The following is a 15,495-nucleotide window of genomic DNA, read 5'->3' on the forward strand; positions in this document are numbered from 1 at the left end:
AAATCTTGCACATTGGTTTCTAATTTTCTGCCTCTGACACACTCCAGAGCTCCTCCAGGGTGAGGCCTAGCTTACCCAGCTTTCACCCTCCGCAGAGCTTAGCCCAAGTAGAGGTACAACAAAGGCTGGCTGGCTGGCTGGTGGATGGATGGACGGACGGACAGACGATGGACAGCTGGTGGTGGCCACTCATAATCTCCATGCCCTCTGTCCCCGCAGGCATGACTTGCCAAGCACGGAGCTCCTACATGGATACCGAGGTGCTCTGGGGCCACCGATTCACGCCGGTCCTCACGCTGGAAAAGGGTTTCTATGAGGTGGACTACAACACCTTCCACGACACGTATGAGACCAACACGCCCAGCTGCTGTGCCAAGGAGCTGGCGGAGATGAAGCGGGAAGGCCGGCTCCTCCAGTACCTCCCGAGCCCTCCCCTGCCGGGGGGCTGTGCTGAAACAGAGCTTGATACAGAGGCTGAGCAGGAGGGAGAGGATGAGCCTGAGGGTCTGAGTGGGTCCCGGGAGAACAGGGGCTCTGTGTGAGGATGGTACTTGCCCCAGGACCTCCCCTCCCTGGCTTCTGAGCACAGCCCCCCGCTGCAGAGCCAGTGGAGGAGGGGGTGAAGGAGCTGAGTTTGGGCGGGGGGGTGGTGGTGTCACCAGGAGCCATAGGCTCTGTGGGGAGGAACAGTATATCCCATCCTGGAATGTCTCAGCTCATGCCTCCCTCAACAGGTGGCCCCTGGCCTGGGCCCCTGAGACCGTGCTGCCTCTTCCCTCCCAGCTTCCATCAGCGTGGCTCAGGGCCAGGCCGGGATGGGGTTCCTCACAGGGTGGCCTCTGTCTCCACACACACGTCCCTCTGCCCACAGGCTGGGATCCCCTCCCTCCTTGGGTCTCACAGACTGATCTGCAGCTCTCCTTCCAGGGCTGATTCGTGGAGAGGGCCGTCCCCCTCTGCCCCTCACTCCCACCACCCTGAGGCTTACTGTGGGCTCCGCGGGGAGAAATTCTGCCTGCCCAGAAATGCCATCCCCTGGTCCCAGGATGAGCTCACAGACCTCACAGTCAAGGTCCACGCGAGTCAGGCAGGCAATGCCTCTCAGCTCCCACACCCACGTCCCTTTCCTGAGAGCCACGGAGGACAAGGCCCAGAAGGAATGATCTGTTCTCATCCATGAAGCTTGTGCATCTCCTATGCTGTGTCCCTCGTGTCACGTGTAGCCTACCAGAGAGCCGATCTCCTTTGAGTGACCCTCAGACAGTGGCTTGGGTCACAGCACACCTCCGAGCACATGTGGCATTGTCGTTGGCTGCATCCTGGCCATGCCTGACCGCACAGGGGGCCCACGGCTCCCAGCTGTCGGACAGCCCAGCAGCCCATTCCTTTCTGGTACTTTCGGTCCCAGAATCTCAAAGTACTCGTAGCCTTCACCGTAGCCCTCTTCTACCGCCTCAGCCAGGGGTGTGGTCCAGGAACAAAGCTGGGGTTCCAAAGGCAAGATGAGCCGGCCAGAACTGAAACCAGGAGCAGGGAGAACAGAGGGGTGAGGAATTAAATGTTTGAAATAAGCATCTGCACCAGTCACTGCAGAGACATTCTGACTTCAGGCTCCATGCTCCTGTCTGGGGAGAGGCACAGCGAGGGGGGCCCGGGGTGACCTGGCCTCCAGACCCAGGTGAGAAACCCCTGGGCCTCCTGCCTGCTGGCTGGGCCAGGAGAGCCCGGGTGAGGTCTCAGGAGAAGGAGGAAGGGAAGAACGGGTGAGGGCAATCCGTGGGAGAATTGGGAAGCCCGGGACCCTCGAGAGAAAAGAGAAAAGAGCAGAGGAGGACCTTGAGAAGGACAACTTGCAGATGGCTTTTCTTTTCCAGTCTGGAGGCCCAGGAAGTGGACAGGCAGACAGGCAGACTCACGCCAATGAGGCGTGTCTGTTATGTCTTGCGGCGACAGGCTCCTGATTAGCCGACCTAAACCCGGACAGAGCTCTCAAATGTTTCCTGGCCACAGAATTATGGAGCCCCAGAACTAGGATTTTCATAGCTCTCAGCTGGCCTTTGGTAATGGAAGCATTCTCCTGCTTGCTACAAAGTGCCTTCCCTGGGAGTGAGAGCTGCACCGGAGGGAGACAGAAAGTTAAGGCCGAGAGAAGGGGACAGCTTTGGGATCTCGGGCCCACATTCCCTGAGGCTGGGTGTTCTAGGTCGTGCGGTGGGGAACTGCCCCTCATGGGGCTGCCATAGGCAGAGGAAGGGGATCCTTGTGCTTGGACACCTGGCCGGGACCTCGAGAGGAGGCACAGGGACACAGGGAGGAAAGCGAAGCTGCTCCTGCCCAGAACCTGGGGCTGAATCCTGATTCCAGGCATTTTCCTTTGAGAAACAGGGCCAGAGGGAATGGAGAATGTACTGGAATCCTGCCCTCATGGAAAGGGGAAGCAGGCAGCCTCGAGCCCCAAAGCAGGGAACTGCACGCTATCAGGCATCTTCGGAGGGAGGTCCATTATGAAGATGGGACGACTTGGGGGTGGGAGGGGCTACATCTGCGGTGGGAGGAGCTACAGCTGGGGTGGGAGGAGCTAGAGCTGAGGAGGGAGGAGCTAGAACCGGAACTCTGGGGGTCTATTTCTTCGCACGCCACCCCTACTTCCAGCCAGACCTAAAACCGGCCTTAGTCAAAGTCCGTTAGTGCCTGCGGGTTAGAGCCTTCAGTCAGGCAGCTAAGCAGGGATGGGGACACCCCTGGTGAAGTACGCTTGCAGCTGACAGGAGCCTAGGGCCTGCTTCACACCTGCTTCTGAAACATCCCCCAGCTGGCCCAGTGAGCCACTCTCCAGTTCTCTAACTCCACGGCGGCCTCCATGAACCCAGGCCCTATTGTGTCTCCGCCAGCTGCGGAAGCCGTAGAGGTTAGGGAAGCAGATGAGGTCTCCACTCCTTCCCTGAGAAGTCAGAGCCCCCATGACTGGGATTAATCATATTAGCTGCTTTCTGTCATGAAAATTCAAACACAGGAAGACTGCCCTTCATGTGCCAAGGAGATCCTTCTTCATATCGGGTTGATACCACGGAAGTTAGAAACATCCTTCGGGTAGTTTTCTGGAAGTTCTTGTGTAAACATGCACTTCCTATATGCCAAGTCTGGACCCGAGTTTCAGTGGGCCCCAGAGCTGCGTGTGGGTCATGGCCCTGAGCTACAGAGTGAGCTACAGAGTGAGCTGAGCCCACCTCTCACTTCTGATGAGTTACAGTACTGAGCTAAGCCAGTCTGTAAGGTGAGCCCACTGCTAAGTCCTACAGGCTTCAACATCTCCCAGATCCCAAAGAGAGATCTCACAACCCTGAGGGTGTTGGGAACTAACTGCCTGTCTTAGCGTCCAAGACCTCTCTCTCTGAAATCATCCCCCACAGGGGAGGAGACCCCGAGAACTCAGAAGAAGGTAAGTTGCCACTAATTCTCTTCCCCCCATGAGTGGGACACATGATAAGATTGACAGTGTCGCCCAGGACCCTGTTTCCAGGCCAGGTAGAGTGTGGTATTGCCCGTGACTCTCCCCTTTAGAGGCCACCCTTGTGTGACCAGAACCCATGTCCTGTCATTTCCTTCTGCTGCTATAAGATCCTGGCCTGAGTCGTTGACCTTGCTGGAGGAGGAAAAAGCCCGTGTCTGTCTGGGGAGAAGCCCCACCCCCACTCTGCTCACCATCTGTAACAACTGGGCACCTTCTTTCACAGTCCTTAACCCTGGGGCCTCACTTTCCAGCCTGCCTCCTCCACGTGTTCCATATGACAACAACAGCAACTGGAAATTTCTGTACTGAAATTGCCAAAAACGAAAATGCACATTACACAAAGCTGCCTGTGGTCTCCTAAGATGCCCCGAACCTCTCTCTGCATGTGTGCCCTTTCCAGGGCACCTGCTGTGTGCCCAGCTGTGGGTTAGGCACACCATCTGGGTGATTGCCCTTAGTTCTCAAACGCTATAGAGAAGATCTTAGTGACCCCTTATTACCAATGAGATAAGCAAGGTGCAGAGAGCTTACTTAGTTTGTTTGCTCAAGACCACAGATGGTAATAGGCGGGACCTGCGAGCCAAGCACCTCCCAAGCAAATACAGAGAGGCCATTAGCGTGCCTAGCACCCACCTCCAGCTCATCTCCTGGCTGGGGCAGGAGCAAGGAGAGCCCCGCCTCTTCAGATCACTAATTTCTCTGCTGTGCTCTGGACCTTCAGCTTCCATTCACCAGCAATGTTCTCCGGTGGCAGGATAATTGGAAAACACCTTTTTCTGATGCCTAGGGAATTAATGAGCTGTAAAAAGAGATTAAATGGGGAATTATTGCTTTCTAGAAGAAGTCACTTATTCTGCTTGGCTTGTTTTTTTTTGCTAACAACATCTCCTTAAACTGCTGTGTCAAATCTCTTTCTCCCTGTGTAGGATTTGTCAATCTTCTTATTAAAGAGAACTCCCTGGCACTGCTTAAAAAAAAAAAAAAAATATCCAATAAAGTAGATTTGATCTTACAGAGCACTCTTTCCCATTTTAAATAGATGGCTACTGTTTTCTGGTTCAAAGTCACTGGCAAAGGACAAGCAAGCTTGTCCTTCTTGTTCTCATTCGTCTAAAAATGCAGCATCGGTATCTAGAGTAGCTTTTGGGGTAGAGTGTGGGCACAGGTGGGGAAGGGACTGGATTGAGGCGAGCCAGACCTGGGGTCAGCGTGAGTTCTCATATTAGATCATTCACTCCCTCTCCCCAAATCATTTTCACACATGCGCTAGTGTTAAATATTCAGAATCTCCATTGCCTCAGTAATGAATAACTTTTACAAGATCTTCTGTAAGGAGCTCCAAGACTGGCAGTCTACATTCACGGCATTAATTGGCAAAACTTTAGCTCTTGCTGAACAATGGGGCCCGGGCAGAGGAAGCTGTGATATTTAACATTGGCGCAGGGCTTCAAGATTTTTCAAGCTAAGCCCAGAAGTTTCTGCTGAAAATGTCATTAGCCATAGAGGGTTTGCGACTGATCGGCTTCTCTTCCAGTTCGGTCAGTCCAGGGGGAATGGAACAGTTGAGATTTTCAACTGTTGAGGTTGACTGAAGCTTCCTCCCTCAAACCATTCTGAAAGGGTAAAACAACTCGCCAGGGTTGTTCCCCATCTAATAATCCCCCATCTTTTTCATATAAGACAAGGAGCAATATTTTTACTTGTGGAGGGCCCAGTGGCCCTGGCGTGCATGGGAGCGTTTCCCACATCTGGTGGGGAGGCCAGACCATGGCCCCCAGGTCTGTCCAGGGCCACTCAGGCTGCTGTAACAAAAATACTATGGGCTGGCTGACTTAAATAACACACACACGTTCTTCACCATTCTGGAGCCTGAGAAGTCCAAGATTAAGGCTCTGGCTGATTGGGTGTCTGGTGAGGGCCCATTGGGTGTCTGGTGAGGGTTCACAGACGCCTAGTTCCCCTTTACCGGCCCACCTCCTGTTAGCATCACATTGGGGGTTAAGATTCCAACACGTGAATTTGGGGATCCACACAAGCATCCAGGCTACAGCAAGGCAGAAGCAGATTAGTCCCTGTGGCCTAGGCCAAAGGGGGTGCAGGGTCTCCAAATTAGCCCTGGGTCAAAGAGGGGAAGAGCCTTCCTGGTGTGGTGGTGGCAAATAGAAACCACACGCTGAGGTCAGGAAGCTCTGGGAACGGCTGGCTGTTTGCCTGTGCGAATGGCCTCTGGCTGGGGAACCACACTCCAGTACTGTTCAGTATCCGAAAGGAGACGCGATGTCCAGTGCCAAGAAGTGGATCCCTCAAGGGGCAGTTTGTCAATCAAGCCTCGACACCAGTTTGGGGAAGGAGAATTAGACACACATCACTAGGAAAAGAGCAAAAACCTGAACATTACCCTCAGAAAACCCGCTCTGGCCCAGAAGGCCCAGTCTTTGTGCTGCAGAGGACCTACATGAGGCCCGTGGCCTGGCCATTCCGTTAGATTCTTCTAGATGCCAGCTGTAAGGCACGATGACTTCTTTATGGCAAATAAGTGTCCAGGGAGGAGTTTCGAAAACTGAAACGTTGCTTTTTCTCTAAGAGATTATTTACTTCTACTCAGAAGCTGATACTAAAATAACCTCAGCTTTCTCAGTGAAGGCAGAAATCCCAAATCACCGGGGAGGAATTAATGAGAATTTGGGTGCATTCGCATATGCTCTGGGCTTCCTTCTTTATAGAGTGGCAACAGTGTGTGTGGAAACATCTAGGGCTGAGCCGGGTGAGGCTGTTGGCAGTAGAAAGTAGGTGACAGGGACGTGCATTCAGGATCCCTCTGTGTGCACACACTGAATGTCATTGCCACGTTCCAGGTCGCCTCTGAAATGAACATGCTTGTGGGAGCCACTGCGGCCAGCCCTGCGGGGATCCGAACGCCTGTGCGCTACCTGCTCTGTCTCCCAACCTGAAGAAGTGTTCAGCCATGGCCATTCAGGAATTCACCTCCCACCTCTTCTCCTTGCCAGGGGCTGCTGGGGCAGCTCCTGGAGGACAAACAGGAAGGAGGGGAAGGGTGTTGGTGGGACCCGACCGCTCCCTGATTGATAGAGGCGGGGGGGGGGGGGGGGGGGGAGGGGGCGGTGTCCAATGCACTCCCAACCCTCCTTCCTCTTCAGTTCAAGCTCCAGACTAGAATTCTGCCCTGTGCACACACCTCATCTTCAGGGGCCCTCACTGTCTTTCCCTAGGGAAGGAGAGAGTCCTGGAGAGGGGGACCCATTCCTGTTTTATGTGTGTCCCAGCATCTCAGCCCCAATGGCATGAGAACCTGCAACTTATTCCTAAACATAACTTCCCTCCAGGCTCTGAGGGAGCGCGGTTAGACATTTCAACAGCCAGCTCGTGGCAGAACATGCCAGCTGACTCCACACGGTGTCCAGGGGCTCTCTCACTTTCCATTGCCTCAGTTTTCCTACACATTCCTTCATTCAACAGAAATTTATCGAGCACCTTCTACGTGCCAGACATAGGAGGCACAGGTACTGCAGACTCGGCAGCAACCCAGCCGGACAGGTTGCTCTGCCCCATGGACTCCGCTGTCCTGTGGGGAGCACAGGGAGAGACAGGAAAGGACACAAATGAGAGAATTAGTCTGGGCGAGCACACCTGAGGAAGGACGCTGGGAGCCTCCATTGAGGAAGTGCCCTGGAGTTGAGACTTGGATGGGAGGGGGAATGAACTCATCAGGCAAAGTGGTGGGAGAGGGACAAGCAGGTGTGTGAGTCCTGAGGTGGCAGAAGCTGGGGACAAAGGCCAGGGTGGCTGCAGCATGGGGTGGGGTGGGGGGGAGGGGAAGCAGAGCTCAGACCATGTCAGACTGGGAGACCTGGCTGTGCGTGTGGGCTTCCTTCCAAGTACAGTGGAAAGCAACAGGAAGGGTTTTGTCAGAGGGGCAGCCCGACGGGACACGGTTCTATTTCGAGATGGTACGGGCTCAGATGTGCGGTCCTGTCATTCCCCAGGGGGTCACAGTTTATCAGCCACCGTGGGATGCTTTCTGAGCTGCTCAGGCTGGCTGCACTCCAAAGCCACAGCTGACTCGACTCTATAAATATTTCCAAGTCGTAAACGCAGTACTACTCCGGAGCCGTTCTGAATAAATCCATTCCAGGTATCATGGCCCATCCCTTGGGCATCGGACACTGATCCGATTGTGCGAGGATCCTTTAAGGGCCACACACCACACCCATGTCCACCTGCTGCCGTTTACCCCGTGCCTGCCCAGCAGCGGTCACAGAGCCACCTACAGGGGTTGTCAAGCTGCCTTTCGGCTACTTAAGAATCTTTGCTGCTGTATGGCGCTGACTTTGACAGCTCATTCCACATTCATTTCAAGTACATAACAGGCTCTTTGCCTTGCAACGCTTCCCGGCAGCATGTGAAAGAGAAAACTGGTCTCTTCAAAGGTTTTAAAGTTTTCATTTTAAAAAGAAAATTTCATTCTGTAAGGCACTATCCATGTGTGTGACACTGTGTATAACATCTTGAAAACTGGGATTGCTTTGTGTGGCACTCAAAGAAATCTAGCTCTCAGGGGCGCCTGGGTGGCTCGGTGGGTTAAGCCTCTGCCTTCGGCTCCGGTCATGATCTCAGCGTCCTGGGATTGAGCCCCACATCGGACTCTCTGCTCAGCTGGGAGGCTGCTTCCCCCTCTCTCTCTCTGCCTGCCTCTCTGCCTACTTGTGATCTCTGTCTGTCAAATAAATAAATAAAATCTCCAAAAACAAAAAAGAAAAAAAGAAAGAAAAGAAAAGAAATCAAGCTCTTATGCCACTTTCCTCCGTTTCCCCCTTCATAACCCCCCTTCCCAGGCTCAGTCATGGGATCTGGGCCTCTGACTCTCTCCCTCCCTCCTACCTTCCACTGCTGGATGCTTCTTGTTGCTTTCTAAATGTCCCCTCTGTGGGCTCCTCCAAGGATATTAGCTCCCCCCATCCAGGTTAAACCTACCATTTCCTTTCCCCTCCACATATGAAAACAAGGTTGTTTTAAAAACAAAACAAACAGAAACCTTTTCTGGTGGAAAGGTCCAGGAGAAGGGTTTTGACAGAGGAAATCGGTTGTCCCCAGAGGTCTTTCTAGGCCATCTTTCCAGGCCAGACTGAACTCACAACCGTTCACTCACTTATTCAGCACATTTCTATATGCACCTTCTGTACTCCGAGCATCCTGCCAGTTGGGGAAGCAGAACTGAGGAAAAAGTGGTCTCTGCCTGTGGAAGCCTGCAGCCGCGTTGGAGGAGAGTTTCAGATTGATGGCTCTGACTTGCCTCACTGACCAACTGTCTTAATCTCTTTCATAGACACAGACAAATGCTCATGTTGTTGGTTACTAGAGGACCAGACAAAAATACATGGATATTTTCATGAAAAATTATTGAAAGAAAAGACTCAAAATGCAGGTTTTGTCTGTAAATCAATGACCTGCTTCAGTTAATTAAGTGTCCAGCTCCTGACTTTGGCTGAGGTTGATCTCAGGGTTGGGAGATCGAGCCCCTCGTCAGGCTCCAAGCCCTTCACAGATTCTGCTTGGGATTCTCTCTCTCTTTCTCTCCCTCTGCCCTTCCCCCTGCTCGTGTGCACACGATCTCTCGCTCTCTTTCTCTCAAATAAATAAATCTTTTAAAAATATAAAAAGTAAAATAAAATCAATGATTTGCCATCCAATCAGTATTCACAATTTATACACTTTAAATACACCATTAAAACACAATGACAATTCCAGGCAAAACCTTCAGATCCTCTACTGTCAACTCATAATTCATGCTCCTCGGTTTAATCTATGGAGAACTGGTCGACCAGCAAAACCTTTCCCCGTGAACACTGAGCCATTTACCCTCTGTGATGTGTGGAATTCACAGCATGCAGAGAACAAGTCTGGGTATTGGGGAGATTTTTACTGAGTTTCTCCTGGCTAAAACATGGGTATGGGTTGCATCCCTTGTTCCAACTATGAACCCAGTTCCCAGGATGTTTTTCATGCTGTAAGTAAGAAAAAGCAAAATAAAACAAACAAAAAGGAATCACAGCCATTCACCATGAACCTGGGGAAAAGTTACCTGTCCTGATGCAGTTCCAGGGTCCTGCAGTTCCCCCACAGCCCTCACTCGCCCGTATCACTGCACATGGCCAGAGGGAGGCAGCATTTCCCAACTGGAAATTTAGTCTGCTGCAGGAAACCCTCCAGAAGCGGCAGTCTGGGCTTCCCATCCACCCATCTCTGAGCAACCCTCAGTGGGGCATCCTTGACAGAAGGTGAGAACATTGTGGACCCGGCACTGTGCTTGGGATGGCAGTCCAACAGTGGGCAAAAGAGGCACATCTCTTATCTTGGAGGAGCTTACATTCCAGTGGGGAGACTAGCATTAATGGACTAAATTCACATATCCTGCAAACTTCAGCTTCGGCTAGTCCCATCCATGAGCGAGATATGGTGCAATGACAATTTTTAAAAGCATCTAACAGTGGAACTTACCAGACCTGGATAAGTGGCACTTGAGCTGAGGTCTGAAGCATGGGAAAAGCTTAATCACAAGGTGGAAGCGGGGGGAGTGAATAAAGCCCTCCCAGTGTGGGCACTGCTTTAAAAGTCAGATTGCTAGAGAAGGAGAATGATGTGGGGGAGGGCATAGAAGCGAAAGTGCTGGGGGCCAGGGCTGGAGGACAGCAGAGAACCAAGGCTGCTGAGGTGGTACAGATGTTCAATGTTAAGAGCAATGGAACACACCAAAAAGACTTGTATTTTTTAGAATACCTATCTGGTGAAGAATAGAGAATGGCTCAGAATGGGCCAGAGAATGCTTTGGGAGGCCAATTGGGTGAGAAATGTTGGTAACTTGGTCTAAGGAGGCAACAGTGGAGTTGAGGAGATGTAGATGGCTTTGGGAAAATGCAGGAGGAAATCATCAATAGAATGATGGGATTCTGGGGGTGTCCTTCAGGATGCCCGGGCCTCTGGCTGCAGAAGCAGATAAATGGTCGGGTCATCCCCTAAGCCTCGCTGCACTGGAGTGGAGGTGAGTTTGGGTGGTGACAGTGGAGAGAGCGAGGCTGGTATGGGTATGTTTGCAGACCAAATCTCTGCATTTGCCTGTTCAATTTGAGGTACATCTGAGGACACTCAAAAATCACCATTTGAATATATAAATCTGGAGTTCAGAGGCTGAGAACAGGAAGAGCTCTGAGTTTGAGAGTCATCAGCAGATAAGTGGGAAATGGAGCTGAGTCTGCAGATGAGATCGTCCTTGAAGAGAGAGCATGGAGAGAGAAGACTGATCCTGGAGGAACTCCTTCATTTAATCGGTGGGCTGGAGAGGAAGGTCTGCAAAAGAACTAGAGAAGGAATTCATGATGCCTCCCTGCCTTCCAGCACCCTGAGAGATGATCATTCAGACAGACCCTCCCAGAGACAAACACAACTCATGCTTCTAGAGCCTCTGAGGTACTGAGGAGATGCTGAACAATGAATTGGAGGAAGAGTCATGAGGTGAAAACAGCAACATCATGCAACATGAGAAAGCACTCAGTTAGCCACCCCGGGCAGAGTGCATCCTTCAAAGTCCCTCCTGCAGTGAGCTGCTCCCTCCCAGGCACCCCAGCCCCAGGATGGCTAGACAAGAGGACCTATCCTTGGACAAGAGGATTCTTGGGGATTCACTCTAATACCTTCTTCTCTTCCTTCTGAATATGGCCTACTTTCTTCCTGAATGCCACATGATCTAGATCGCTCTGAATTGCTCTCCTCATTAGTTCTTTTGGCTTTGTAGCTTTACAGTTTCTTTTGACTTCCATTGCCCATCTAAATGCCTTATTTCCACTTTTGAAGCATTCCTTTAAACTTGATGTCATCTTGCTGGTTTCTATTAGGATGTCTGACATGTAGCTAGCTTGAAAGAGTGAATTTCCATATTCTCTTTACAGATTTGCATTTTCATATCAATTGGGGGAAAGACAGTTGACTCCTATGACATAGCTGGTGGGCAGAAAGGTATATGGAATGAAGCTACTGGCTTCTTATCAATATGAGATCCCAGGGAGGAAAACTTAAGGAATTACCCAGAGTTGGGAAAATTCATCAATAGTTAATAGAGTTGATTCTCGCATTACTGTCCCCCCACTCACTTCATCCCAGTCTCATGTAATTGTGCCTACAATAGCATATTCTGGAAAACAATCCAGAAGCAGCTTCAGCTGCAATTCCAATGAACTGTTCCAGAGTTCCACTGCGTTTGTTTTGTTCACTTAAGGATGGTCTTCGTGTCTCATGACTTTCATTTCCAAAGTGTTCATCCAGCACGACTCCTCCATTCTCAAGAAGCTGTGCTTCAGGTGTCTGCAGCAAAATCCTTCAGCCAAGATTCACAAACTAGTCCAATATATGGTAATGTTTTCACTCACACGTTTACAACACCAATGCGCAAGACACACACACCCCTCTAGAATCCTCAGTGAGCATTAATTCATAATCTTGGTGTTCTCCTTCAAATACATCTTCCATCCCTTTCTCTCTCTCTTCTTCTGGGACACCTATAAAGAGACAAGGATTTTACCTGATGTCATGATATTCTTTTTTTCTTCCCTTTTTTCACCGTATAGTTAACAGCTGGTATTATATAGTTTCAGGTACACACTAGAGTGATTCCACACTTCTATACATTACTCAGAGTTCATCATAAGTGTACTTCTTCTTAATCCCCTTCACCTATTTCAACACCACCCCCCCCCACCCGCTCTCTGGAAACCACGTTTGTTCTCTGTATTTAAGAGTCCATTTTTTTTTTTGTTTGTCTCTTTTTTTCTTGTTTTGTTCATTTGTTTTGTTTCTTAAATCCCACATATGAGTGAAATCATATGGTATTTGTTTTTCTCTGTCTGACTTATTTCACTTGGTGTAATACCCTCTAGGTCTATCCATGTTGTCACAAATGGCAAGATTTCATTCTTTTTTATGGCCGAGTAATATTCCATCATAGATACATACCTATATGTGTCACATCTTGCACTCCCTATGGATGGACACTTGGGCTTCCATATCTTGGTTATTGTAAATAATACTGCAATAAATACAGGGGTGCATGTCTCTTTTTGAGGTAGTGTTTTCTCTTTCTTCAGTGAATAAATACCCAGTGGTAGAATCATGGGATCCAACAGTAATTCCATTTTCATTTTTTGAGGAAACTCTATGCTGTTTTCTGCAGTGTCTATTTCCCAACTGACCTATGAGTTGGTCATACTGACCACTGCATTTTACGTGGTACATATTTGAGACCAAATCCAGTCATGCTTCATGATCTCTTTGTGCAGGATAGCTGGGCAGCAGGCCCATCTTCGCCAGCATGGTGACTCCTGTGCAAAGGAGAACAGATCAGAGGCAGGGAGTCGGGTGTTACATGTCAGAAGTCATCGAAAAGACAGGATTTCATCTTCTTGCCTGCTCCACCACCACCATCTGTTGGGTTAAGGGACAGGGAACCTGCCCTAGCACACAGACAGGGAGGACAGCTCAGCTGGGCACAACATGAACCCAGGTCTGGCCCCAAAGGGGATGTGCTAGAGCCATGTGGCAGCCTGGCCCTGGGAATACAGTACTGTCTTCAAGGCAGGGGAGGGGGGAAATGGTACATGGGGCTACTGCAGAACCACGGCCCAGATTCTTCTGAATTGACTGTGCCCACTGATGTGACCCTAGAAACTGGGAAAGACCACGTTGGGCTCACAATGCTCTGACATGGCCCCAGGGACAGATGGCCTTGGTTTGCCCGTCTCAGGTTCACTGTGACAGTGACATCTCCTGCAGTTCTCATCAACCTTCCTAGTCAACCTGGCCTTTTCAGGCCATTAGTGTGGTCCCAAGTGTGCCTGAAAACTCAAGTAGACCCTAACTTCTGCCATTAACAAAAATCCAATCTCCTTCTGTTTGCTCATCATGCCCTCCAGTCAAGCCTTGGATCTGTAGCTTGCCCCCCGACCAAGTGCCAGTTGCTTAGTGTCCTTTGCAAAGGGAGATAATGATCTCCCAGCCTCTGGCTGCAGGTGTCTTCAGGCTCTGCCTTGGCCTTCAAAGTCCATTTATCTGTCACCCTCTGTAAAACTCTCCCATGTCTAACTATGTCTTAGCCTATTCTTCCTGGAAGACCCAAACTGGCTCATAATTGACCCACCAATGGAAGCTGAGGATTTACCTACCAACTCTTTTCCTTCATCAGTTAAGTGTTGCCTTAGAGTTTTTAAATCCCCAAAATTTCAGGATTGGGCTGCCTTGAACAACGGGCTGAGCAAGGTCTCATTGCACTGAGAAAATGGCCTCAAATGCACGAGGTGAGAACTTGTCAGCACCAATGAGAACTATCCATGGCAGCTGTGGGAAACCCAGAGATAGACCAAAGGGGTGGGGTTAAGACCCAACCTCATCTTCTACGAAAAGCATCAAATTTGACCTTCTGAAACTTACAGGCTTCTATTCCTGGGAGCACATGGCAATCATGATGGCGTACAGGGGCCCCACGGACATTATGAGATGGCTGCTTGGTGCATCCATTTTAGTGTGTGTGGATTTTGTGGGGAAACATAGTTTCTATTTTTTCCCAAATGGATATTATAGATTAGAATATAGACTTCACATGAATTTCTAAAGTGCACTGTGAAACTTTAGAAGAATATTGTGCCTAATGTGGGCTGTTCTGTGTAACGTCCTGGAACCCCTTCATCCAAGTGGAAAAGATTGACAGGTAGAGCTGTGGGTCATTGGAAGCCACCAAAGAGTTTTTAAGTATGAAAGTGCAGCAAACATATTTGTGGTTTCGAGGGCAAAGCCAGCCAGCAGGAGAGAGGTCGGGGTGTTGTGGGGATTCCTGAGGTCCTAGTGGGCACAGCACCGCAGAGAAGCAGATGGACAGAAGCAGCCATTTGGGGAGTAGGGGAGGTATCTGAAAACGAATTCTATGATTAATGCTGAATTAGCATTTCGAGATCTGCTCAGAACAGAGTGCCCTGAGAGAACTTATAAGAAGGAAACAAGAACTAGGTAAAGGCTAAGAAAGTAAAGGTACTCAGACATAGGGTGCAGCTTGTGAAAAACCCAGGAAGAGGGCAGGAGCCTGGGGTGTGGGAGCAAGTGACAGTGCCTGAGCACGAGGTGGGGGGTGGTGATAGAGAAGGCGATGTGGCTGGTGTGTGGTCGACCTCCCCGGAGCCAGCTCAGACGCCCTCCCGGCCGTGGGGAGGGTTTTGGTCTGCAGCAAAACGAGGTTACGGGCAGGTTTTAAATAGAGCAGCTGCCAAATGATGACATTTGCCATTTTCTAAAAGATCAATTTGGCTGTGGGGTGGAGAATCAGATAGAGGAAGGGCAGGAACGGATGTAGGGAAATTGGTTAGAAGTGAATTATTAGTCCAGGGAAGAGATGTTGGTGGTTTGGACTAGGAGAATAGAAGTAAATCAGCAGAGATCTCTACCTATATCAGGGATCTCCAGATAAACAGAACCTATAAGATATATAGATATATGTGTGTGTAAATATATGCCTGTATATATTATATAGAGTATGTTGGCTTATATATATATATATATATATATATATATATATATATAATTATTTCATATTTTAAATTAAATATATTAATATAATATATTAATATAACATATATTTATATATTACATATAATTATATTTAATTAAATATATATTTAAATGAATATATATTTATTTATTTTTATATATATATGTAAAGAAAGAGAGATTTATGACAGCAATTGGCTCAACCACCCTGTGCCATCTGTGGACTAGAGGCCCAGGAAAGCCAGCGGTATAATTTAGTCTGAGCCCAAATGCTTACAAATGAGGGGAGCCAATCTGAAGGCAGGAGAAAACAAGATGAGATGTTCAGCTCAACAGCGAGGCAGGAAAAAAAAAAAAGAAAATTCCTGTTTCCTCTGCCTTTTTTC

The 15,495-nt window shown here is 49.5% G+C and overlaps 1 protein-coding gene across 3 annotated transcripts in view; it reads left to right on the forward strand.

Annotated features, from left to right (window-relative positions):
* Positions 1-4,523, forward strand: part of KCNJ5 (potassium inwardly rectifying channel subfamily J member 5) — a 28,106-nt gene extending 23,583 nt beyond the window's left edge. For all 3 annotated transcript variants that reach the window (XM_082682792.1, XM_082682791.1, XM_082682793.1), the window contains one exon: positions 220-4,523. In XM_082682792.1, the coding sequence (XP_082538918.1) occupies positions 220-542 (323 nt within the window). In that variant the 3' untranslated portion in view covers positions 543-4,523. The remainder of the gene's footprint in view (positions 1-219) is intronic.
* Positions 4,524-15,495: the final 10,972 nt, after the last annotated feature.

The sequence above is a fragment of the Mustela nivalis genome, assembly GCF_964662115.1.
Source record: "Mustela nivalis genome assembly, chromosome: 9".
NCBI classification, from domain to species: domain Eukaryota; kingdom Metazoa; phylum Chordata; class Mammalia; order Carnivora; family Mustelidae; genus Mustela; species Mustela nivalis.